The sequence below is a fragment of the Zootoca vivipara genome, chromosome 11 (genome assembly GCF_965207765.1).
Source record: "Zootoca vivipara chromosome 11, rZooViv2.hap1.1, whole genome shotgun sequence".
Classification (NCBI taxonomy): Eukaryota; Metazoa; Chordata; class Lepidosauria; order Squamata; family Lacertidae; genus Zootoca; species Zootoca vivipara.
In genome coordinates this window covers 19646212-19674165 of record NC_142594.1, presented here as the reverse complement: position 1 = coordinate 19674165, position 27954 = coordinate 19646212, and the positions used below count along the sequence as shown (strand labels likewise).

The 27954-nt window shown below is 41.3% G+C and overlaps 1 protein-coding gene across 1 annotated transcript in view; it reads left to right on the top strand.

The window, feature by feature from the left end:
- Positions 1-5465: 5465 nt before the first annotated feature.
- The window catches only part of KCNH8 (potassium voltage-gated channel subfamily H member 8), a 159237-nt gene continuing 136748 nt past the window's right edge, over positions 5466-27954 (top strand). The window contains exon 1 of the mRNA XM_060280535.2: positions 5466-5541. Coding sequence (XP_060136518.2) covers positions 5466-5541 — 76 coding nt within the window. The remainder of the gene's footprint in view (positions 5542-27954) is intronic.

Here is a 27954-nt window from a genome sequence, read left to right as displayed (position 1 = left end):
AAATCAGGGTGATTTGTAAGTCTCTGCCTCTAAGTTAAAGCACAGAGTCAATACACCCTTTAGTTAGTTCAGCCCCCCCCCCCCAAGTCTTGTTTCTTTCTGTCACTCTGTTGGTTGTTTCTGTCACTCTTATAGTTCCATGGTTTCCTATATCTCTATGTTTTCCTAGATTGATGCACTTCACAAGAAGTGAGGCTTTGGGAAACGATTCCTGCAGAACAGCTCCGTGTTGTAAGCACACAAGCCCCAGAAAACAAATGGCAATGTGAAGCTGCAAAGTTATTAAAAAATATACTTACAAGAGTACACACCACTCAGCTACTTCTTAATTATTTTAGTGTAAGGAAGAGCAAGAGACCAACCCCAATTTTCTCCAATAATGGGTTATGTAAGAAAGTGAACCCCTTTTATTTCCCCGACAAAAAACCCCAGACCTATTTATCTGCAGTTTGGCAGACCTAATTCATTCAGCGAGTGGGAGGAGCTCCTTTGCATATACTTTAGCACAAAGGGGAAAATGTTGTAGTAGCCATTTTTTATATTTCCCATTATAGTGAATGGGGCCTCATAGCAGCTCAGAAGCCAAAACACAGAATGAAGCCAAAAAAGCACAAAACCACTCCGAAGCAGATTGGATTTTTTTTTAAATGCACAGACTCAGATACAAGGGGAAACCTGGGGGCCCCATCCACACCCCTACTAAATGGCACTTTCTATCATAATCACCACAGAAATCTGATCTAGTAAAATGATCTCATTGTGATTTTTTTCACATCGGACAGATTCATGTGAATCTGCCATGCATTGCATGTTACAATCCTTCTTCTGGATGCTATTTTATGCCAGCGCAACACACGTAGTCCAAGAGTCTGAATTACATGGAAATGGCAGGTCGTTGTTTCACTGATAGGCAATTATGATACACAGAACGGTTTAAATGCAATTATTCCATTTTATCATTGCAAATAACTACTGCTGTTTGTTTTTTTAATTAAAGAAGAAGCACTGGAGAAATCCAGCGTTCGGTTAAGGGGAGAGTTCATAGTACTTTCAGTGATCATTTCCTATTCTAAATAAGTCTTCTTTGCAGATAATATTTCATATTATATTAGCTCTTTCATAAGAGATGAACAGCAGGCTGCCACTGTCTGCCCTTTCCAATATTGTTTTTCTTAAATATTATGAACTTCTTTAAACTTCAGGGGAGCTCATGTTAACAAACAGGTAAGGATGAATCAGTTTCTTAATTCACCAAAGGAGGCCTTGAGCATTAGCAATTATATTTGCTTGGCAAATTATTTTCAGTTGCATGACTGCAGCAGTCGGTAAAGGTCAAGAAGTTTGAACAGTGGGATTAGAAATCATCTTCATTGATTAGTTTGTTCAAACATCTTAAAAATTCACAGTAATGTAGATTATGCTTCAAGAAGGCAAGGCTAGTTCAGTTCACTGAGTCATTGTTGAGACACACAGCTTTCTGAGAAGACTGGGAGAGCACACTTCACTCTTAGACAATAAAAGGCTGACTTTCAGAGTGTTTAGAAATAGGGATGTACAACTGTCCATTTTCTTCACCCCAAAGGGCTTAACCCTTTGCAAATGGTCCAAGTGAGCAGACACAAAGGATTGACATTTTTGTGCATACTCCCAAGTGACCACATGCAAAACACTAGCAGGCACTCAAAGCACTCCAGCACATTTGCCAACACCTTCTCCTTGTTGTTGTTGTTTAGTCGTTTAGTTGTGTCCGACTCTTCGTGACCCCATGGACCATAGCACGCCAGGCACTCCTGTCTTGCACTGCCTCCCGCAGTTTGGTCAAACTCATGTTCGTAGCTTCGAGAACACTGTCCAACCATCTTGTCCTCTGTCGTCCCCTTCTCCTAGTGCCCTCAATCTTTCCCAACATCAAGGTCTTTTCCAAGGATTCTTCTCTTCTCATGAGGTGGCCAAAGTATTGGAGCCTCAGCTTCACGATCTGTCCTTCCAGGGAGCACTCAGGGCTTATTTCCTTAAGAATGGATAGGTTTGATCTTCTTGCAGTCCATGGGACTCTCAAGAGTCTCCTCCAGCACCATAATTCAAAAGCATCAATTCTTCAGCGATCAGCCTTCTTTATGGTCCAGCTCTCACTTCCATACATCACTACTGGGAAAACCATAGCTTTAACTATACGGACCTTTGTCGGCAAGGTGATGTCTCTGCTTTTTAAGATGCTGTCTAGGTTTGTCATTGCTTTTCTCCCAAGAAGCAGGCGTCTTTTAATTTCGTGACTGCTGTCACCATCTGCAGTGATCAAGGAGCCCAAGAAAGTAAAATCTCTCACTGCCTCCATTTCTTCCCCTTCTATTTGCCAGGAGGTGATGGGACCAGTGGCCATGATCTTGGTTTTTTTGATGTTGAGCTTCTCCTTTCCTGCCTCCTAAGACCCTCCAAAATATTACCTGGGGCAGAATAAAAGGTAGAAGGTGACAGGAAGGCTTCTCGGCAGAACATTGTGTCCTAACTGAGGAGGACACTGGGAGTGGGATTACACATCACAACATTGTAATACATCAATTTCTTCCAAGAATTGGGTTACGTCCCATCCAGATGTGCTGGGACATGAACTTCCAGTGCCCTCCTTAGTGTAGATTGCTCTCCCTTCTTCTGTCCCTGGTAGGTTTGGGGACCATTGAGAGGGCAGGGAAGATGGAGATGGAAGTGGCAATCAAACAGAGGCACTATTTTTTTCACTTTTATGATCCCCTCATTTTGATTATCCATAGCATCTTTGCTTAAAAATACGAATTGCTTGCCCTCAAAGGATCAGCCACATTTGGCACTTTTTTTGTCTGTGTTTCTGGATTGGCTTCACGCAGAGATGCAGCAGACAGCACTTTCTAAAGGAGGAAATGGTTCCACTGCATCTCTTCATTGGGTTAAACTCCATTGGGAGAGCCATGTTTGTCTGTTGCAGCAAACACGCACACAAAAAGGAGTCTTGTGACACCTTGAAGACAAAATAGATTTATTGTGACATAAGCTTTTGTAGATTTGACTGCATTTCATCAGAATGCTTGAAGTGTGAGTTGGCACAGGGGAGAAAAGTGTGAAGCCTTGGGAATAATTAGGAAGCTGCCTTATACAAGTTCAGACTATTTGTTCACCTAGACCAATATATCCGATTGGCTGTATGTCTCCAGGGTCTTAAGCAGAAGTTTTCCTCTCACCTGCTACCCAATCTGTTTTAGCGATACTAGGGACTAAACCATGTGCTCATCACTGAGCTTTGGTTTCATCTCATAGTTAAGTGGTTTGTAATTAAATTATTATCCAAGTACTCAAAATACAGAAAAGTGACAGAATGCACCCCAGTGAAGAATTACTGGGGGGAAAGGCAAGGTCAGTCTGGGAATTAGATTGAATAAGTGGAGACCGAGAAGGGGGGGGGGATGATAACCATCTTTAAATATCTAAAGGGCTGTCACATGGAAGATGGAGCAACCTTGTTTTCTCCTGTTCTGGAAGGCAGGATCCAAACCAACATAATGTATCCAAATTGCAGGGAAGGAGATTCTGTCTAAACATCAGGAAGAATTTTCTGATGGTAAGAGCTGTTCAACAGTGGAGCAGTCTCCCTCAGATGGTGGTGGACTCTCCTTCATTGGAGGTTTATAAACAGAGGTTGGATGGTCAGCTAAAATGGAGATTCCTGCATTGTACAGAGTTGGACTAGAGTCACTAGATGACCATTGGTGTCCCTTCCAAGATTCTATTAATCTTACAGAGAGGGAGTGCACTGCATCTTCTGGGTGTGACCAGTTTGGGAGCCTTGGGTCTATTTCTAATGGGTTCCTATTTTGCTGTGGCTTTCAGATTAGCAATTACAGTATCAGACTATTGGGCTCATCCATACTTCCATTTGTCCTGTGATTTCTTCCAAACGTCAGTCTGATTGACAGTTGTTCTCATTCACAAGTAAACAGTGGGTTTTCCCAAGGAAATTGCTGGGACAAATAAAAACCTCTCGGACAAGCCCTAAACCCAAGCATTGCTCATTTCAATTAGATGTGTCCTGCAGAAAATAGGAGGGTCTCATCCATCAATTGTCTTCTTTTGAATATTACTTTAGTAGTGACATTCAGTAGGTGTGGATACCCAGAGCTTTCCTTTTTATTGTGCCATGAAATATGGCAAATATTGTGACTGTGTTATGTATAAGAAAGTGTTTTGCAGAAAAATGTTATTATTGAATACATTGACAAAGGACTGAAGCTTTTTTGTTTTAATGCTGCAATACAAACAGCCCTAAAATGCCAACTACCTGACCCTGTTGAATGAATTACAGTATTGGCATTGTGGAAAGTCTCACTCCTCTCAGGTGGGACTCCCAGGTGTTTTTGCATATGATTGCAGCCTAAGACATTTATGATAATGAAGAATTAGCCTTTCTCCATTTCTTTTCTTGGCAGTTGGTGCCAGGGAGGCTAGCTTCACCTTTTATCTTTTTCAACATTTAATTAAGAATTTATTTTAAAAGATTAAACTAAGATGAAATGAAAATGGCATACATGAATATTCAATACAAAACTTTTTGAGATACTTTGCTGCTACTAGTCTGATGTCCTATAGCTCCCAGCTTCTGTAGTTCATAGTGGATTAGCTACTGCTGTTCTTTTATTGAATAAGTTAGTAGACCTTTGAGGAGAATAAGGCACCACAAAACCTAGCATCATTGATGGGCTTATATATTTCCCAATATATAAAAGTGGGCATGGGAAGAAAACATCTCAAGGTGCTCTCCTAGTCCTTTCCTCACACGACCCACATCTGACCCTGTGAGGAATAGGGCTGTAGATACTATGAGGTGATTGAAATGCATTTGCACACATTATTTTATTGTTGCTGTTTTGTTGTTTCACATGGTCTAGGGTGTGAGCTCTGGCGCTGAAAACACAGCGTCTTTGCCATCGAATTTATTTTGCCCTTGGGTATCGCATGTGGCTATACCTTTGCTCCCCGCTCCCCCTCAACCCCCGCAGCAGCAGCAGCGTGATAAGTCCGCCATTTCTCCCTCCCGCCAAAACCTGGCGCTTTGTCTGCTAGCCAATGGGGTGTCCCCACCAAGCCTCCCGCGCGACTCCCCGCACCCGCGAAGGGAGGGCGCGCAACAAAGCTCGCGGCAGCTGGTGGCAAGCGGTAGGGCTGTGAGGGGTGGGGGACTTGGCGAGTGCGCACGCGCAAAGGGGTGTCTTTGGCTTCGCGCGCAGGGCGCCTTCCCCGGGTCTGCGAAAGTGGGCAGGAGCGGCGGCAGCGAAAGTAGCATCCGTTCCCTATGCCCGAAAGTCCGTGGCGCTCCTCCTCCTGCTGCTACTCTTCTTCTTCTTCTTCCCTCCGCCACCAGCGCGCTTGCACTTTCTTACCCGCCACCCCATCCTTCGCAAGGCAAACTTTGATGGAGAATTTCACACCGCGCTGGAAAAATGCCTGTTATGAAAGGATTACTGGCACCTCAGAACACCTTCCTGGACACCATCGCCACTAGGTTTGACGGCACACGTAAGTCTCGCCCAGGCAAGGCGCACCTCCGGGCAGCCAGAGGCAAGGCGCTTCTCGGGGCTTGGAGAAACTCTCCATCTCGTTGCCGGTGCTGTTTTTGGGAAGGAGGGCTGGGGAAATGGCTTGGATCAAACTTTGCAGACTATTTCTTCGCAAGGGGTGCTGACAACATGTGAATTCTCTCGTTTTTTAAAAGAAAAAGGGGGTGCTTTCCATTATTGCCCATCCTACATCATTATTATTGTCACTTTACAAACTTTGGGTATCTAAAGAGACTTCGCGATCAAAGATGATTTGAACACACACACACCCGCCCCGTTCCCCGTCCAATTTCTCCCTTGTGTGATCTGGTTTAAGATATATTCGGGAAATCTCCTCGTAAGTAAGGGACTTGGATGGAGGTGGGAGGGACAGAAACAGGCAGACCTCGTTCTCAGAATGGAGCTTTGATTTTTATTGTATTTTTTTAAAAAAGATCTCTTTAAAAGCTTAATTCTGGTAAACCAGGTTGTGTATTGGCTGGGCAGCTGTTGTCTGAGGTTACTGAATGAAGTCTATATCCGTCCGATTAATGAATGAGTTTATTACGGCAACCGGGAGAAAAAAGGGAGAAAGGTTAGCCTTTCAGGACCCTGGACAGATCTAATCGTTCTCACCCAGAAGTATAATCCTAGATTTCTCTCTAAAGGGTTGCGTGTGTCCCTGATGGCCTGTTTGTTTGTTTTTAACATTCCAGCTGTTCCTTGTGTTTGTGTGTGTGTTTAAAAGGAAAAGAAAACCCAGTTAGAATACAATTTCCCTCCCTTCACAGGACACACATGGCCTTCCTGCTGCTTCAGTTAATCCCTGTTCAATGGTTCCCTTGTGATATATTGTTTTCACATAGGGGTGTGCGCGTTTGTGTATGGGGTGTGTGTATGTATACTGTAATTGAACACATGCACACGCGACAACACACACACACACAAATACACACCACCTGAAGGATTATTAAAACATTCTTTTTTGGAAGAATGTTGCTATTTGCCCTGATAGATGTAGAACTATTTAAATATTTAAATAAAGGGAGTACATAAGGATCATTCAGCAAACGTTTATTAGCAGTGGGAGAATGTCAGTATTTCTGTGAAGTCTGTAGCTGCTTTTAGGAGGATTACCATGAATCAGTTCTTTAAAGTGTTGACAATTCTTGGTTGTTGCTTCCACCCCACACCCCGTCTCCTATGAATATTGCGCTAGTCAAGACTCTGGTTCAATGCATCAGGGTGATACAGTTGTGTCTTCTTAAATTGTAAGATGTTAATTATACTCTCTATAGCTACAGTAATCACTTATAATAAATCGTAATGCTGAATTAAATTGTGTCATACTCTGGGACCAGGTTAGTAGGATTAGATGAAAAAGTTAGGTTTTCATTTTGGCATAAATTCATTCTTTTGTTTGTGCATTTAGTTTTCCAGCTCTATTCTATGTTAGCAATTTCAAGTAATTTCAACTTGAGAAATTAAAAATAAATATCCAGGTGCTACATACTGGAACCAAGTGAAAGCATAAGGATCCCCCCCCCATGAAACTATAGAAGTAAAATGTCATTTTGTTTAGCTTTTTTTAAAAGACCCCTACACCAAACAACTTTTTATATGTAAATGTGTAAAGAAATACACCCACCCTTGAGCTCAATTGGACTTCTGATTTCTGGACTTCTAGAGGAATGCAGGTTACATCACAACCAAGCCAAGTTGGAGTACATGTGGGCAAGGGATCTAAATTTGGGCTAAATACAGCACTCTGTGGGGTTGTGGCAAAAGCTGCCAATCTTTCCTCAAACAATTTTCAATGTTATAATGTTCAAAGGTGGCACATGACTGAGTCAAGACAAGCACTTGCTTAACTCTGTCACTAAAATCAATGAGACTGATAAATACTCATTTTTAATAGACCGTGTCCTTAAATATTGCACAGTACAATTTACATAAACTATTTTGTCCTGCAAACCCCTTTGAAAGTGATATTATGGTGTTATAAATGTTGAGCCCATGTTTTAACATTGGCTGTAGCTAACATAGCTCCTTTTTATTCTAAATCTTTGGGGAGGATATATTATGTTGTCATCAGTAAGACTCTTATCCAGCAATACATCTTTAATCCTGTGGAGAATTAATTCTAATTCTGGGCAACAGTACAGGAAAGGATTCCTGATCATGTTGGGAAATATGTTCTGATTTATAAAGCACTCTCATTAGAGCATAAATTTTGTTTTTAAAAAATCTATTTCATCTTTAATCATTGAAGTTTACACGCGATAGAGAATCTTGGCAGATTGAATCACCTCAAGTAAAAAGAAAACTTTGCTTGGGTCTTTATACGCTTGTACTTAAGCAATTTAGAGGGCGGCAAATTTCATCAGCTGAAGTGTCTCCATAATAGTCTTCTAAGGGTCTTCTCTCAAACAGTGGCCAAAATTTGACTGGGAAGTTCACAAGCAAGGAATGATGCTTACAGTAGTGACAGGCAACCATATTTCTCTCTACTTTGCTTAGGAACACAGTGCGATTTGGATTTTAATTGAGAATTATTTGTACATTTTCATGATTTCCCAAACTGCATTCATGGTACACATGAATAACATGTGCAATGTTGTTATTCAGTGTCACAATGGCTATATTGAAGTATGCCTCTGAATACCACTTGCTGGGAATCAGAAATGGGCCAAGAGCTGCTGTATTGCAGTCCTGCATGCAGGCTTCCCATAAGGCATCTGGTTGACCGGTGTGAGAAGAGGACGCTGGACTAGATGGGCTGTGCTCATCTAATCATAGAATCATAGAGTTGGAGGAGACCACAAGGGCCATCCAGTCCAACCCCCTGCCAAGCAGGAAACACCATCAAAGCATTCCTGACATAATGATCTTATGCAGTTCCATCACTCACCAGGTGCTACACCTGAGCAGTAGTATACATATCTCTTCAGATAATATTGGGAATTGGTGTGGAAAGGAGCATATTAGTCCTGCTGGAGGCATTGCTGTTATGGCAATCACTGAACACTATGGGACATTAAAGAGGAGAAATAGGTTGGATTTCATCACTACCATTTGTTCTGCTGTATAATGAGTCCCTGTATAATGTTAGTGATAAATGCTCAAGCGTTTAAACAAACATTATGAATTGAAACACCCCCTTTTCAACCTGATGGTTGCAGTTGACAAGAGACACAAAAATACAAATTAGGATGTCTTGCTTGAAATTAACTCCCTTCCCCAGTGATGTGTGATTCAGAAAAGAGCAGATCTCGAATATTGGTCTCACTTGTAGCAAATGAAAGCAGCTGGGATATCAGCACAGTTGGCTATCTGAAGTGAAATTACTGAATAAATAAAGGCTCATGGATTGGTCTGGGTATTACCCTTCTGGAAGTATGCTACATTTGCTTCATTACTGGCTATTACCAGCAGTTTATATGAATTTAAGTAGCCTTAAAGTACTCAAGCTGTATTCTTACACATTTTACTTTAAAGTGCACTTGTTTTTAATAGATGTTTTATCTAAGAAAGTGTGCTTAGAATCATAGCCTAATGCTCTAACTTGGAAGTAAGCCACCTCAGAATCAATGGTACTTATACTGGAGCAATCATGATTGCTAAACGATGGGGTTGCAAATCTTCAAGAGCACATTTTGAAATGCAAGTAATGAAGAAGAGGGGCAGCCTGCAGTCCCAAGGCCATATGCAGCTCTCAGCCAAATATCATGTGAGTGGCCAGGAGTGAACTAAGGGGTGGAAGGGGTGGTAAAAGAAAGACAGAGAATTAGAAAGAGAGTGACTACCCACTTTTAGCTCTAGCCCACTAGTGTCCCCACCCATGTCCACCACCAGTACACAGCTCTTGAAAAGTTACCTTTAAGGAAATGTGACTTTCCTCACTGGTGACATAATGGATGGGAATGCTGCCATGGCTTCCTGATCCGCTTTAAACCTTTATGGGACCCTCATGCTTTACCCATTTCCATGGCAGCTGGGGTATAGCTTCCATCTCCCTGAAGACAACCGCTTTTACACTCATTAGCCCATTGGCAAGGTGATGTACTTCCAGGGTGCTGTGCCACCATCTATCTTATCTGGCTGTGGCGATCTTGCCATTGCCTTCTTGAGGAATAACTTGTTGGACAAGTTCATTCTGCCTCTTGGCTTTTCCTGACTGACAAGCAGTCCTTGGACTTCAGCAATTTCTTGATATGCTTGAATATACTATTACACGCCTTCCCAATCTCTGCAGAGTAGCATGAGATTGCAGAGGTATCAGAAACAGTAACCTGGGTCTGTGTTCCCTTTTGGGACAATGAGGCACAGCAGAGACAGCCATGTCTTTATGATAGATGGTTTATTTACACATATATACAGCTTGAATCTAGATGAAGGGGTTGCAGAGCATTCAAATCCCTCCTCCATAAGATTCAAGGTTACTTTAGATTCAAGGATCAGCAAAAAAACCATGCTCTGTGTCTCTTTTGTTTCAGCCTGTCACCGTCAGCCCACATCATGTTCTACCCTTCATTCTCTGCTTCCGAAACTGCTTGCCAAACTGACACTTTTTTCCTGTTTGCTTACGTCATCTACCCTGAAACCCTCACAGCCAGAGGAGGGTTCCCTCACCTTCTTGTCCAGCAGTCTTCACTCTCTCTTGATGGTTTCTTGATGGGCCATTACTCTGCTTTGTTCCTTAATGGCTTACCCTGAGCTAGCCTCGCCAGGCTAGTCTGGCTTGTTAGCATAAACAAACCCCCAGAATTTCCATGTTTAGCAGACTTTAGTCAAGCCTTGATTAATTCTAACTCTTACCAATTTTCAGAATTATGGGTGCCTTGCACTCACATAATTCTGGCACCCCAACACATAACAATACAATTAACTGGTGTTTATGTGAACCCTTTATCCCATGGGAGTTCATGAGTTCTCAAACAATATAGATGCCAAATTCGGAAGTTGTCTCAAATCAAGAAAAAGATAGGCTAGGAAAATGGAAACCAAAGGACAGTTTCCAATATGTGTTTTGGATTGCTGATAAGGGTGGAAAGCATTTCTGTGCGATCCTAATCCTGTATGTTGATGTCTGTGTTCCTGTTTCCCCAGTTGGCTAGTGGAGAGGAATGCAGCTGATTGAGGATGGGCAGGTTAAGGTGTTCTGCTGCACCTGCAGCCCTTGCTTCACCGGAGTGATCAAAATGCTCCTTCTAGCAGGAGGTTCCCTAATGGAGCATTTCTTAGCAGGGTAGCAGGGTTATGGATCTGCTGGATCCCTCAAAAGGCCAATCATTGGGCCCTTCTGCTACTGTCTCACACTCCTGCTCTCTAGCCCCATTTAGGATTGCTCCGCCTACTTACATGATTATATATTTATTTAATTTAGAAAATTTGTTCTCCCTTTTTCTTTGTTCAATGTGACCAAAGTTCACAATACCTATAAAATATCAAGGTACAGTAGAACATAAGCAGGATAAAGTCAACATAAACAGAACACCACTCCCACCCCAAAAAACCTTCCCTCCAAACCATAAACCATGAAATTAAGTTACAAAAAGCACAATGTTAAAAAAAGAGGCTCTCACTTGTTTATAATGTGGTACAGAAGAAGCAGCCAACACAGTGGCCTCATGGTTTGAACCACAACCCTCATCAGTTCCAGCCTACATGGCTAATGGTCAGGGACTATGGGAATTGTAGCCCAACAATATCGGGAGACAGCCATGTTGGCTCCTCTTGGGGTTTAGAGCAAGCTTCTCTAGGAAGTGATTCTCCAGGGCACCAGAGCAAAGAAGGCCCTGTTCAATGTGCAGAAATAATTAAATTGATGGACACATAATAGACAGAGAGGGTTGTGTGGGGAAAATGTACTCTGGTACATTGGATTCAGGCCTTGTAAGGCTTTATATCCTATAATCATCACAATGTTGAATGCACCCAGAACTGGACAGGCAACCAGTGTGTATTGAAAGGTCTTTTCTCTTGCAGATATTTTACATAGTCTTCAAAGGCTCCTTTTTGTAAAGTGCACCCCGAGTTCCATGCCCTCCCATTTGATACTGTTTGGGAGAGTGAGGGCAAAACAATATATTATCATGTGTAAGAATAGTTTACAAGTTCCAGGATGAAATTATTACAAATATATACCCAGGCCAATAGATTCGGAGGGTAATAAATTTACCTTTACATAAGAAAAGAAGTAATCTAATAAATTGCAGACAGTTCAAGAAGATGAGATTTTGCTGGAAGAAGAGTTACCGGTATATATGAATTTCAGTTAACTAAGTAAGCTACAAGTTCTGTTACTTCCAGTTGGACAAAGAAAAAGATTAAAACAAAACAAGACAAAACCACCACCTCCTGGATTCTGGTTTCAAGCACTAGGTTGTACATTGATATGCAAGCTTTAAGATATTTACATTACCAACACTGAGGGACCTATAGCAAATGTTGCAGACCCTAAATGTTGGATAAGAACATGTACTGTGCATAGTTACACTCATGTGGCTGGTTCACATGGGGAGTATGAAAAAGGAGGGCAAAGAGGCTGAGATAAGATATAGTTGACTAGTGGGGAAAAAGAGCCTTGGTTTTTGGAAACGTAAAGTATGACTGTTGCTCTCTAGCAATGATTTAGGGCAGGCATCCCCAAACTGCGGCCCTCCAGATGTTTTGGCCTACAACTCCCATGATCCCTAGTTAACAGGACCAGTGATCGGGGAAGATGGGAATTGTAGTCCAAAACATCTGGAGGGCCAAAGTTTGGGGATGCCTGATTTAGGGGGCCACAGTTTCAAAAGACAAGAATGAAATAATTGTGTTATTTAGTTTAGGGTGAAATATGGCCGTGCAATTTTAAACCAATTTCAAAAACTGGGTTGCCCTGACAATATCACTATAAAGGCAGGAAGAAAAGTTTTTTTAAAACAAACAAACAAACATGATCAAACTGTTTGATGACATGATTTTGTTTATCTCCATGTTTGATTCTGCCTTAAGTCCACATCAAGTGTTTCTTTTAAACCTCTTTCTGAGGTTCCTGTAGCCTTGTTCCTGTCTCTTATCTGCTCCATCCTTTGCTTATCTGTTTGGATGGTATTCGGTTAGGTCTAACTCAGAGTACACCCATGTTAGTGTACCTAAGTGAGACATTCCCATAAATGTCAATGGATCTGCTCTGAGCAGGATTAGCAGTGAATACAACCCATTGTGGCCAATTGTTTCCCTTGCCCAATCTTACTCTCTTCATGTTTCTGTCAGCATTTTGTTGGGTGGGAGGATAAAGGGGAAACGAGTTTGTGTAATTGCCTCATTGAGAAACAGTTTCCCTTTACATGGTCTTTCAGGCCCTTTGCTGAAAAGCATGGTTGGGAAATACTGTAACTAGAAGGAATAGTTGTGTCGTTGCAGAGGAATATGGTGGTGGATTCTACATGGTCAGTAAATCTCATTAGATAAACTCTTTTCTGCAGTTGTGATTGAGACATTTTCTAGGCAATGAGGAGGGCTAGGAACATACTTGTAAAGTAACGTTCTCAAACTCAGAAATATGAGATACCCAGTTTTGTGCAATGCCGATTTAAAGTAAGGATCCTTGTACTGCTCGCAACATTGGCCTGGGCTGCACACTAGTTTAAAGTGCATTATGTAATAGTCAGAGAGTGCTCCATCCACTGTTATTCACTCCATCCTTCTGGCTGTTACAAAATGAAGACCATGGTAGTAAATTAAGCATGTTAATAATGCATTGGGTAAGGGGCAAAATAATCCCTTCGTTGTAAATCTGTAACCTGAATATACTGCTAGATGTTTCTTTAGTTTCTTAGATTCAGCGGGCTTGAAAAGAGAATGGAATCCACATTTAATGGAAAAGAAATGTTTTTTTTCTGAATAAAATAGGATACAGCATTTGCCTTCTACAAATGGGGAAGAATTTTCCAAATACACCTATGAAGGGTTTTAGTTTTATGCCTGTATGACTGCACAGTTGGAATATTCTTGTTGGAATGTTCCTATTAGGTAACTGAATTCTTACAACACTTACATTTTTATATTATTATGAAGCCCTTGTTATAGCTAGTGGAAGTTTAAGTTTCTGTTCCCAGAGCTATTTAAGGGTGGACTCTGACAGACCTATAATTTTACTTTGCCTTCCAAGTGGAACCTGCTGAAAACAGAGGTGCCCCTGTTCTGTGTAGAGCTGAAAATTATTTCTACAAGAGTTTCATGTGTTTCTCAGAAACTTTTCGTTAAGGCCTCATTTTTCATGACAAGGTTACTTTTCTGTTCTTGATATCTGTTGAAGTTGAGCTGAGGTTCATATTATCTGATTTTTCTTAAGAAAAACTGGACATTTATACTGGATATAGTTTTATTCAAGTATTTAAACCTTTTTGTAGAAATAATTGTATATTAGTTTAATCCCTGTTCTGAAGCAGGGGTGCCAACTTGAATAAAATATTGGGAGGGGGCGCATGTAGGCCCTGCCCTGCCATTATCGATCACATGATGTGGTACACACACACACACACACACACACACCATTTGAATGGCAATGCCCATCAACTTTGGGAGGCCCTAGTCTCCTCAAATAGTTTATTGGGGGGGGGGTGAGGAGACCTCAGCCCCTACCGGTAGGAGTTGGTTCCTATGCCCTGAAGTTAACAATGGAGAAGAACAGAATGTGCATGTTCTACTTATTATGAATTCTGAAACAGCCAATTAAAAAAACCACATTTTTGTTGAACATGGCACATCTTATGGTTAGTACCGTTTGTGTGCAAATAGCATCATAGTTTTTATTTTCACATCAGCTCTGTAAGATGGTAATTTATATTCCTGGTTTGTGACTAGAGTACCAAAGTTGAAGAGAGAGTGACTAGCTTAAGCCAACCCAGTAAGTATATGATGTACAGATTAAAATCCAGACCTTCTAGTTTCTGAACCTGTCACTCTAGCCAGTAGAACCCAACAATAAATAATTCTGCTATTGAAACAAATGATAATAATAATAATAATAATAATAATAATAATAATAATTAATAATAATAATATAACAACAACAACAATAATAATAATTTATTATTTATACCGCGCCCATCTGGCTGGGTTTCCCCAGCCACTCTGGGCGGCTTCTAACAGAATATTAAAATACAATAATCTATTGAACATTAAAAGCTTCCCTAAACCGGGCTGCCTTCAGATGTCTTCTAAAAGTTTGGTAGTTGTTTTTCTCTTTGACATCTGATGGGAGGGCGTCCCACAGGGTCAGTGCCCCATTATTGGATGATTATCACTTATACATATTCAGCAATCAAATTGGACAGATAGTGACAGTGATTATGAAGGAAGACATAAAATGATGGTGATGACCAAAGTGTTGTATTCACATTCCTTATTATTTATTAGGTATGTTCACTGAATGAAAATGGGAAGTTACACCAGCTGTTAATAACCTGGGGAGCTGCTGATTAGATTGCTGAGTGAGCAAAGGGCAGTGGCTTGGAAGGAGCTGCATAGAAATATTAATACCAGAAGTCTGAATTTATCATAAGCTACTGCCAGGTTGAATTTTGCTTAGCAATCACAAAAGGACAATTGGTTTAAAACCCCACTTTTTCTATGCCTGTGCCTTGGAAATGCCCACCACCCTTTAAATCTGTAGAGAAGCAAATATTGGATTGCATATAAACAATATTTGTTTCATACTCCTTTATTTTTTGTGTAAAATCAAATTCTACTCAAGATTAAAGCTTGAAAGTTAGAATTATAATAGTAATAACAGTAATAATAATTACCATTTAAGCGAAGCTTCAGAAGTTGCCAATTAAAACCCTTGCTGCAATCCACCAGAGCTCTTGCAAAGTTGTATTTGTTTTAATGGGGCCTGCACAAGAGACTTTGTGCTGGATTTTTCCATATGCAGCACAATCCTATGCATGTTCCCCCACCCCTCCAGATGAGCCCCATTAAATAATGGAACACAGTTTGTTTTAGATGCTCAATGTAGCTTCGGCCTTTTTGCTTTTCAACAGAAGATTAACCCATGGGAAATTGCTTTTGAAACTGAAAGGACTTTAAAAAGCAGTTTGTGGGATGGCATGAGACTCTTAATCTTGAGACTCTTGTGGGAAGATATGCTGTTTGATGAAAAATGTGGTTCTTTTTATCTTGCTCTAAAATAAAACAAATACCCAGTGCTGTAAAAATGCATATTGAAAGGGCAAGGATTAAAACCTATAAAAACCATTCAGAAGAAACAACAAAAGCAAATGTGTACACCGGTGCTCATTGACTGTAAGCATCTCTTTTCAAAAATGGAAGTGTAGAAAATGATTTATTATTCTTGACATTGACTTCTTCTTCTTCTTCTTCTTCTTCTTCTTCTTCTTCTTCTTCTTCTTCTTCTTCTTCTTCTTCTTCTCTTACTAAGTGGGTGGCATGCAACTACGTTTTACTCAGAGTATACATAATGAAATTAATGGCCTTAACTTAGTTATGTTCATTAATTTCAACAGGTCTACTCTGAGTAAAGCTCAGTTGAATACTACCCATTTCCCCCTCATTTTACCTTGAAGCAGTTCTGAGCACTAGGTTAGGCCAAGAGACAGTGATTAGTCCAAAGCCACTCAGTGAGCTTCATGGCCAATGGTCTGAACATAGGAACCCCTGTCCTAGTCCAACTGTCTAGCCCAGGGTTTGTCAACCTGGTCCCTACCACCCACTAGTGGGCATTTCAGGATTCTAGGTGGGTGGTAGAGGGGGTTCTACGGCACAAGCTGAATCCTCCTTCTATTGAGCACTGGTGGGTGGTAAGGAAATTTTACCATCAAGAAAGATGCATTAGTGGGCAGTAGGTATAAAAAGGTTGACTACCCCGATCTAGCCACTACACTACACTTGTTCTCTGGTTTTTATATTTTGAGCCAGAGTATATTTGTTTTGCAGTAGTCAGAAATCTGTTTTGCCTCTAAGTATTGTGAGAGATCAGAATAATTTTGGATACTGCCGGCACCGAAGAAGCAAGAATAAGACATCTCTTTAAATTGTTCGATTTGAATATCATTCTTCATTTGAAAATGCAAAACTGTACAGGCACGTATCATCTATTTCAATTAAATTCCATTGTGATTACTGCAGAAAGCATCTACTGTGTTCATGGAATTAACACGAACAGTAAAGCATCTGAAATGGAAACAAGTGCTAAAGTGATGGGAAATGGTCTTAAAATGAGCTGTGTAGGAAAGGGGAAATGGAATCGCTTGACAAGTAACAGCTTCCACAAATGGATGTTACTAGTTTGCTAGCTACAAAAATAGTTGTATTCCTATACCATACATTTCTAACTGTATCTTGAAGAGCATCTTTTGGTCAAAGACTTGCTTGCTCTTACTTCAGTTCATCATCAATAAATTTCACTTTTCCCTGCTTCTGCCAAATTTGCTCTACCTTCTCGTTTAATAATGGAATGTTGGATGGGGGGGGGAATCTGTTGCTTATGTTTTTATCACCCAGAGATTCATTTTTAAAGGATGAAAGGAGTCCTGCTTATTTGGCATGAGTTATCACAATGCTGTCCTGTTCTAATAATTTGTTGCTGAAAGAAGGAAAAGAAAAGGGGGAACTTTTAACATCTCTCTCCAAAGAGCTGAAACTGACTCTAGAAATCTGAATCACTAGAGAATAATTTGCTACTTGCCTGTGTAGACCTTTTAAACACCCCACGAAATAAATTCAGACAAGACTCAAATTTTGGTTTGGTTTTTGGCAGAATTTAGGCCACAACTTTATTGATGACAATCTGGTTTGACTAGCTACCTGTACCCTTGCAGGTAGCGCTGACCCTGGGCACCAACCATAGGTCAGCCTGGGGTGAACACCTGGGACAGTGGCAAGCAAGAGCCCTGATAGAACTCCACCCAGATGTCCCCTGGACTCAGGCTCTGGGCACAACCCCTCACAGGGAGACCAGCCATGAGTCCGTGGATTCCTTTAGCAGAATACCCAACGCATAGGGATGGCTAGGCATCCTGCCACCCCTATCAGCTGAACCAGAGCCTATCCGCAACCCTACAAGTTGTGACGAATTGCTACGCGGCAGGTGAAACCCAAATGGCACCAGCGAATCAGCCAAGTGGGGAAAATTCCTGCCATGCCCCTGTCCCAATGACAGGCGACACACGACTGCATAACAAGGTCAAGCGCAAGCCCTAAATATAGGGAGAGGTAGGCAGGTGTTCTGGTGCACTGAGCCCAAAAGAGGAAGCTCAGGGAAATGTGCATGGGCTTAAATAGAGGTCCCTCAATCGCTTTGACTGGTGTCCCTCTGGCCCAATTGCACCCAGGATCGAGGGACCTCCAGTAGGGTGTTGTGGCGATCCAAACGTTCCCACCCACAACACAGGGTCTGGTTGCCAGGTCGCACCGCAACACATGCTGTCCTGTTAGGGAGGACCCCATATAGCAATAACAGTTTCAGTTAATCACTCGCCATTGAAACCCAAGAATTAGAAGCTAATTAGGGGGGTTCTTGTAAATATAGTTTGTTGTTGTTTTAATAGCATGGCAGACTTGTCTCTTCTCATGATATGCCTTGGGTAATTCCTTTCAGAGTTGGTTGATGGGATTTTTTTTTTAAAGCATGAAACGTTTCCTGTAAGCCTTAGTCACACAATGGAAGCCACAGCCAACAAGTTATTGGGGCAAAAATATAAACCTTGCTATTCTTCTGGCACATTGATACTGTCACCGCTGGGAAATTACTCAGCCCATTTTGATTTCCTGACAAGAGAATACAGAGTTTCCCCAAGTTATTTCTGCTTGCATGTAATTAAAATAGACATAATCATAACAATTACCCAAATGACAATATTTTTTTCCTAGAAATTCAGTTAAGGATAAGAACTCATGCAAGGGCAGTCGTTAGTACTACAACTGCTAGATTTCCAGTCATTAAAGCTTAACACATTATTGCTGATCACAGCAAAATGATTATCTTTTAATTTCCAAATTATTGTACTAATTTGTGTGGTGGTTCAGTTTTTTTACGGTTCATTTACCATGGCTAATCTGCGGCTTCCAGCAACAGTTTGTAAATGGCACAATTAAAAAAGAAGACACAATAAGAGAATAGATTGCTTTAGAGATTGGTCGCTTGCTGATACTCAGGCTGGAGAAATATACACAAAGGAAGACTTTCTAGGTGTTAAGTATCTCAGTGCTTCTGAGTGAGCTCATACCTTTCTGAAAGTGGACTTCAAGCACTAAATTAGATGCCAAGCAAATACATTTTTGTTCACTAAGGCCTTTGGTAACTAAGTTGGCCTCTACAGAGCTTCTCATCATTTAATAGAGTGTTGTGGGATTTGTCCCTTTTATTTTGTTACCCTATAAGCATTTTTAGGTGTTTTGTACTGAACATTGTTTTAAATTTTTTCTGGCTTTTCATTGTTTTTATCTGTTTGTATTGTATCTGTTTTTAATCTGTTGGGAGCTGCCCAGAGTGGCTGGGGAAACCCAGTTGGATGGGCGGGGTATAAATAATTAATAAGAATTATTATTATTAAGTCACTTTTTGAATAAAGTGATTAACAAATGCAATTAGTCGTAATTAAAATTCAAGGCCCTGTGCTCAGTTTTTTAATGGAGGATTTTTGTATGGCCACAGCAATGAAATATTTAGCACATGCCCTAGGGAAGTCCAGGGGAAGTTGATGGAACAGCTCTGGATGTTGACTTGAGTCTTATTGTATTTTTTACATCCCTTTTATCCTATTCTCCTTCCTCCGCGGGGGTTGATTCCAACAATTTTTATCCAATGCACAAATAAGTTTTGTATCATATTGAAAATGTATGTGGATTGTGCAGGAAATACATCCCCACTAGATTCAAAACAACAGAAACTGCTTCCCTTTGAAGATGTTCACTTTATTTCTGCCCATTTTACCTTGCAGTAACTTTATTGCATATAAATCTCAATGGCAACACACTTCAGAACCAAGAGGTTCACAACTTGCTAGCTGGAAAATACTGGTTAATTTATTTTTCTCTCCCTGCTATTTCCCACCTGTTATTTGAATGTGCCCCAAACAACTGTGTAGGTCTCTTGACTCCTGCATTTACTGTAAATGATACATTTTAATAGCAGTTTAGCAAACCGAGTCTGACATCATTGCTACCATTATCTAAATGTAGCCACAGTGACAATGTAAATTACCCTTTAAGACCTTATTCTGAATGCGTACTTGTGAGTACTTTGCAGTTTGGGGCATGGGTATCCCTTGTACATTTGAGCACAGTCAAGGGAGAAGGTGGAAAATTAGCTCCAAAGCTGGTACTACAAGGGCTGGGTGTTACTTTTAAAGGAAGTAGGACATGAAAGGATATCACCATTTATTGGGAGGCAGTGTTTCACTTAGTTAGCACTTAACAGTCTATTTTAGGGGGTAAGGTGTAATGGGATTCAGCAGACAAGAGGTGTTGTATGGCCCGGGTGGTCTGCTGCTTTCCTGGAATGTGACTAATCTAGCACACTCTCAGGATGTCTGGGTCAGTTTTTAATTTGTAGAAAGCTAGCTTATCGGAAGTGTACTGCATTACAGATTTATCACACTGTCTACAGACAGCTGTTTCCAGATGCTTGGAGGTAGTGTTGGAGACCTCCCTTGCATGAGAAGACAGGCTCCAGCACATCGAGTGGGTCCAACGGTCAAGAAAGCATTTACTGCATTTGCTGTAGAGGAAAACACAGAGGGAAATGAGGGGATAGGTAGCAGAGTGTGTGTGTGGCTGTTGGATGCATAGGCAATGGCTCAAGCATGTGCATTCCCACATACCCTACTCATGTACTTTGAACAGATGTGGCATCTAAACCCCCTATAGTTATTGCTCATGACTCCACATTTGCTTAATGTGTTCCATTACCATCCCTTATCAACTAGGCTTTGTTTTAGATGCTTTTTTTTGGGGGGGGGGAATCTAGTAAAATTGTGTTGTGCAATGTAATTAATATTTTTTTTGGGGGGGGGGTTAAAGTCCAGATTCAACTAGGTTCTGCCAACTTCCACTCCACCCCTACTTCAATAAATTCCATATACGATGCCACTCAGATTGTCCCTAATGGCTCACAGTAAAACTTCAACATAATATGTTGTTCTCTGTAGCTGAGGCAGGAAGCCTACTACTATAGTTTTGTAGACCCTCATCCCACAGGGGAAAAGGGTGGCCAGATGGCTGACTCAAGAGTATTATAGAAGAAGTGTCCAAAAGTTAATCTAATTTTTCAGTCAACCTTAAGTCACTTTTCATAATATGTTTTGCAAAGACCAATTAGAAGACAACAAACCCCTGTGTTCATTTTTCACACAGAATTCTAATGATCTCTCTGACATTTATTTCTTACATCAATTACTAGATAGTATAATTTATTTGGCAAATACGTTTTTTTTATAAGTGTGGGTAGACCATATATGCAAGCAATTTGTTTGCTGCCTTCTTTTTTATTCTACTGTTTTAAAACAAAATATGAACATACATTAAAACCATTTTATTTAAACACAAACCCCAAAGGTATCAAACAAGTTGAGCTCAAATATGAAGATAACAATTTCCATACGGATCAGATACATCTTAGCCCTGGGTGCTATTCAACAAAGTTTTTTTTCAGAGTAGACCCACTGAACTTAATGGGCGTAAATTAGTCATGTTCCTGCATAAAACATAGTTGAATACCACCCAGTGCCTCTAGTTTCTCTCCATTCATTGTGCCTGACCACTTTCATGTTAAAGCAAAAAAAGTAAAAGGTAAAGATAAAGGGACCCCTAGCCATTAGGTCCAGTCGCGGACAACTCTGGGGTTGCGCGCTCATCTCGCTTTATTGGCCAAGGGAGCCGGCGTATAGCTTCCAGGTCATGTGGCCAGCATGACAAAGCCACTTCTGGCAAACCAGAGCAGTGCATAGAAACACCGTTTACCTTCCCGCCAGAGCAGTACCTATTTATCTACTTGCACTTTGACGTGCTTTTGAACTGCTAGGTTGGCAGGAGCAGGAACCAAGCAATGGGAGCTCACTCTGTCGTGGGGATTCGAACCACTGACCTTCTGATCAGCAAGCCCTAGGCTCTGTGGTTTAACTCTGTGGAGAAAAACCCTTCGAGGTTCAGAGGCAGTACTATTGGAGTCTTCTAAGGTGTTTATCAAACTTGTTCAGCCTTCTCCACAGCTGGTAAGATGTGTTCAGGCATCAGCTGTCAATCAAGCAATCAAGGGTGTTTTTTTTAAGCCTCTCATGGGAAAGAGACACTATGATTGGCTGTTCCCTTAATGTTCCTACTTCTTAGGGAGCTGGGGAAGTACAAATACTATATCAATGATATTATTTTGGATAAATCATTCCAGTGTTCACGACTGCAGTCCATTAGTGGTAGGGGGGGCAGAATCTGTGTTTTGTTGGACTCCCATCGGCCACAGCTGGTATGGCTAGTGGTCAATGATGGTGGAAACTGCAGTCTAACAACTTCCAGAGGATAGAATGCTGGTTATCCCTGCCAAATTGTCATAATTTCACAATGACTAGTAGATGAGAGAATTTCTTAAAGCTAAATACTATATTAAGACAATACCTTAATGTGCAAACATTTGAGCCTCCAGAACTCTTTTATCAGGGTAAATCAGAGGTAGCCAGCATGTAACTCTCCAGATGTTGTAGGCTTTGTTTCTACCATCTACCCCCCAAAATTTGACTAATGGTCAGGGCTGTGGGAGTTGTGATCCACAACATCTGGAGGGCACCACATTAGCTACTTCTGGGCTGCACAGTAGAGAAGGGAAAAAGTTGGCTGATGGTGGTGGTGGTGATGGGGTCTGGATCTCATCACAGTCTCAAGATGGAATGGGGGAGAAGGCTGCAGACATTCAAATGAGGGTCTGTTAGATGCTATGCAGGTTTCAGGTTGCACCTAGAATTGCTGGGAAGAAGGAACCTACAATGGCTGATGCCCCATATTTGAAAATATAAAATCCACCTGTTAACTAGGTCTGTCTCTATCCTCAGATCTGAAATCTATCTGCCTTGCTACATTTCAACCTCCTCCTCCTTTTTCTGTAAGCTCTTCCCAGCTCAGGCTTTATTGCTCTGCCAGGGCTCGCTCTAAAGTGAAGCCATTTGTTCAACATTTTAGTGGCTGATTGCTCAGAGCAATGCTGCAAACACAAAGACAGCCTCACACAGCGTCTGCAATACAGTAGTTCATGATGAATCCATTATCTCTCCAGACCAGGCTGCCTGCCTTTAACAATGACACAGAGAAGGGATGGTGATGCTTTTTATTGGAGCAACTTCTGTCCGCGAGAGTATAACACTTCCCAGCACATGTGGGTTTATTAAGAGCTATATGTTGGGGTATCTCGTGATTCCACTTTGTATTTAAGCTTCCGAGTTTTTGTGTGTGGTGATTTTAGGCAGAGCCCCTGTGCCTTTAAAGATGAAGCCACCCCCAGCATCATGAAGCAGGACACCAATGTTTAACTGAATGATCAGTTAGAGCTATCAAATTAAAAAATCTTCTTAGAATCTAAATGATCTGGTTGAAACAGCTTTTCTGAGATGATGCCCACCATAAAAACCATGCATATCATCTAAAAAATAGAAAAATTAAGCTTCTTGTTTCACAAATATTGGTTTTAGCCAAATGCAAATTTAATCAGTAATACAGTAGTCAAATAACTGACCGAAACTCATATGTTTTAATAACCAATGGTTGTTGTTGTTTGGTTTTTCAGAACCAAAATGCAGTGTTGTGGGGAAAATGTCACATAATTTAAGACTCAAAGAATAAGGTTGGAGTTGGCACCTACTGATTTTTCCAACATTCATCCAAGTTGTTTAAACCCAGGTACAGGAGCCCCTGGGGTTTATTCCCAAGTAAAGTGGCACAGGATTGCAGCCTAAGCAACACTTGTTGAGACCCATTAAATAAAAAATGGTGCTAAAAGAAAAATACTGTACTGCTTACTCTCTTACACGTTACATGAAAGTCAGTCCCATTGATTTCATAGGGACTTGGTTCAAAGTACGGTAAGTGTTATTCTCAGGACATTATTACAGCCTCAGACACCCTGCTTCCAAACAGCAACCCTTCATTCCTACTGGGAATTAAACGACGTTGTTGTTGTTGTTGTTGTTGTTGTTGTTGTTGTTGTTGTTTTGTTGTTGTTGTTGTTGCTGCTGCAGCAGCAATTAAAAACCTATAGTACTGTAAAACATACAAGCCATCTATTTTTAATAATATCGCTGCCTAGTAAGTATGCCTATCCGTGCTATTTTTCTTTCTCCAAAGGCTTTTAGGGCAAGTAGTGCAATAAATTACAGAGCATGAATAATCTATCATTATACAACCAATTCATAAATAACACATGGGTTTTGACGTAAAAGACAGCATGGAATGTCTCACAAGGTAGCCTCTTTAAACTGTTGACAGCCGCAACAAAACTTTTAAAGTTTTTGATTCTTTTGCAATATTTAGAAGCTTGTGTCGTCGGCAGATGAAGTGAATGACAGGGAGGTGTGAAAAGAGATCACCCTAAGGCACTACCTGCAGAGTATAATTTTAATTATTCCTTTGATACTGTAGTCATCTACGTGAGATAATTGTTGTACTCACAGGAAAGCTATGGGCACTTGGATATACCGAATTTTCCCGTCTATAAGACGATATATTTTCCTTACAAATAATAGGCAAAAAAATTGGGTTATCTTATACATGGATAGTGGGGGGGGGGGGGGCGATTGGTTGCAGCAGCCAGCAGGAGATTGGCAGTGGTGATTGGGTGTGTGATTGGTTGCTGCGGCAAGGCCTGCTGCCGATTGGCTGTGGCTGTGCCAATTGGGCGGGTTATTTTTAGCAGTAGCAAGGCGTGCATGCAATTGGCTGTGGTGGTGTCGAGTGTGCAGGTGGGCTTTGGGCGGCAAGTGTGCTGACGGTTGGTGGTCATGGCAATGTGTGTGATTTGGCAATCCCCCCCCCCTTTTTATGTTGCGGTCCCAAAAAATAGGGGTCATCTTATACATGGGGGCATGTCATACACAGAAAAATATGGTATGTATATATATAAAGTTATAGTCCTCTCTAAAGGTTTACTTGTGAAATTATAAGGCATGAATGATGAAAGCAGATCAAACATAAAAAGAGACAAAGGGAGACTCTAGCACAAACGTTCTCTGTTGGAATTCATATGCAGATGTTATGGTAAGTTAATGTAAGGAAAGTTCCCTTCCCTCCTGATTTTGGATGCTCCTGACCTGCCTCAGCAATGCCCCTCCCCCCCATGCTCCTTCTCATATAGAATCATAGAATCGGAAGGGACCATGAGGGTCATCTAGTCCAACCCCCTGCAATACAGGAATCTTTTCCCCAACTCTGCACTCGAAGTCACGAACCTAAGATTAAGAGTCTCATGCTCTACTGACTGAGCTAACATAGTTCAATAGCCCCAGGTGCTTCAAAAAGTTTTTTCCCCAAAAGAGCAGGTGGCTGCAGAGTAGAAGCGGCGAGAGGAAAATTTCCTTCTGTGAACTTCCAGACCCATTTTTAGCACCCAAGCCTGTATCTATCAATCCATATCTGCCAACTGTGGATAAACTTCTTCATCTGACAAAGTGGGTTCTGATCTACAAAAACTTAAAAATGAAAATTTTAAAAATGTCACAGGGCTCTGAATAATTTCAAGATATATTGGGGATAAATCAGAAGAACCGTATGTGTTCTAATGGAAATAAAAGTGTGCTTTGCATAATATATTCATTGAATTGCTATGGATCTTTCTCTGCTTGGAAACAGAACTTGCTGAAATTGGCTAGCTTCCCAATGCGTGGATGTATCATGACATATTGCTCGTGGTACCATTTTCAGGCGTTTAAATACATAATTTCCTCTTCACCAATTTAATTTGTTAGAGATCATGGCAGCTTTTATTATTTTGTATTTTTAAATCATTCCCCTTTCAGTTGCATGCAGTTAAAGACAGTTTTATTCTGTATTTTGCGTATTTAATTTCTTCAGCGTTCCAGCTCAGTATTAAATATCATTTTCTTTAATACTCTTTGCATTGTGCAGTGATGGGATCTAGCCAAGTTGCCAGTTAGTTACATTCAGCAATCAACAGTAGTCAAAAGACTATTTGTTCTTTGAATCACTATTAAAGGTGCATAGACATTTTCAAGCAGAATGAACAAAATGAGGGCAATGCACCTTTATGGTAGATTTCTCCATGCTTTAATTTACTGAAGAACCCATATAACTTCGAGCAGAAGTTAAAAAACTGGTCTGTTGATGGATAGTCTTTGTCATGCTCCCCAGACTCCAAGCCCAGGGGAGGCAAAAGACAGGAAGGAATAATCTCTTGAAGAGACACCATCCTCTGAGAGCCAGTGTGGTGTAGTGGTTAAGAGTGGTAGACTCGTAATCTGGGGAACCGGGTTCGCGTCTCCGCTCCTCCACATGCAGCTGCTGGGTGACCTTGGGCTAGTCACACTTCTTTGAAGTCTCTCAGCCCCACTCACCTCACAGAGTGTTTGTTGTGGGGGAGGAAGGGAAAGGAGATTGTTAGCTGCTTTGAGACTCCTTCAGGTAGTGATAAAGCGGGATATCAAATCCAAACTCTTCTTCTTCTCTTCTTCTTCTTCTACTCTGAGACTTTTCAGGTCAGAGGGTATTGCTTAAACAGGTTCCTCTGCTTCTTAAGACTCATTTCCAGCATAGCCACTTTCATTTTCATTATTATTTATGCTGTTGTTACTGTAGATTATCATTATAATTATATTTATTAATCACTATTCAGTCAGTTTGTGTCACTTGTTAACACAAAATAGTAAACGGTAAAACTAATTACAACAACCAATAGAAACAAACAAACAAAACTATACAAACAAGACAGGCATCACAGATCCTGCCCCACTAAAACGGGCTGCAAGTACCTAAAACCCTACGAATTAGGGGCTGGGTAAAAAGGAAAGCTTTTGCCTGGTTCCTAAAAATAAAGATTACGCAAAGTGAGCCATGCTGGAAAGAACATTCCACAAGCAGGGAGGCACCGCTAAAAGGCCTCCTTTTATGTGATCACCCTCTGGACCTCCCATAGAAGGAGCACACAGAGAAGGGCCTCAGAATAAAATCATAGCATTCAGATTGTTTAACAAAAAGAGATGGTTGGTTCCTTGAGGAATGTTGGTCCTGAGGTGCGTGTGCCTTTATAGCATTTTAAACTGAGCCTGAAACTAAATGATAGCAGTGCAGTCATGCCAGAATTGGTGTTATCTGTTCGGACCATCCTGTCATGGTCAACAATTTGGCTGCTGAATTCTGCATTAGCTGCAGTTTCTGAACCATTTTCAAAGGCAGCCCCACATATAAAACGTTTCAGTAAATTGCAGCATCATACATTGCAAGGCAACAATCCTTTAAGGCAGGGCTGGGGGAAAAGATGTTCATCTCTCCCACCCTGAAGGGCCAACTATAAAGCTAAGTCTAGTAAATTTGACTATTGGGTACAGTGTTCATCTTGCTTTCAGGCCAAGGGAGCCAGCATTTGTTTGTAGACAGTGTTTCCAGGTCATATTGCTGGCACGACTGAACCGCTTTTAGTGCAACGGGACATGGTGACGGGAGCCAGAGCACACAGAAATGCCGTTTACTTCCCACCAGGGGACGCGGGTGGCGCTGTGGTCCAAACCACTGAGCCTCTTGGGCTTGCCACTCAGAAGGTCGGTGGTTCGAATCCCCATGACAGGGTAAGCTCCCGCTGCTCTGTCCCAGCTCCTGCCAACCTAGCAGTTCAAAAGCATGCCAGTGCAAGTAGATAAATATGTGCCGCTGTGGCGGGAAGGTAAGTGGCGTTTCCGTGTGCTCTGGCTTCCATCACGGTTTCCCGTTGCACCAGAAGAAGTTTAGTCATGCTGGCCACATGACCCAGAAAGCTGTCTGTGGACAAACGCTGGCTCCCTTGGCCTGAAAACGAGATGAGCGCTGCAACCCCATAGTTGCCTTTGACTGGACCGTCAAGGGATCCTTTACCTTTTCTTTTCTTTTTTCTTTACCTTCCCACCACAGCAGTACCTATCATAGCTGCCAAGTTATCCCTTTTTAAAAGGGATTTTCCCTTATGCTGAATAGGCTTCCTCGCGAGAAAAGGGAAAACTTGGCAGCTATGGTACCTATATATCTACTTGCACTGGTGTGCTTACAAACAGCTAGATTGGTTGGAGCTGGGAGCTCACCCAGGTAGGACCACTCACCTGATACCAAAGTGATTGGGAGAAGGTACTGCACAAGCAGGATTGAACTCCCCGTACATCAGCTAGTGCACAGCTGGTGGTGGTTTGAACCTGCTTTCTTTAGG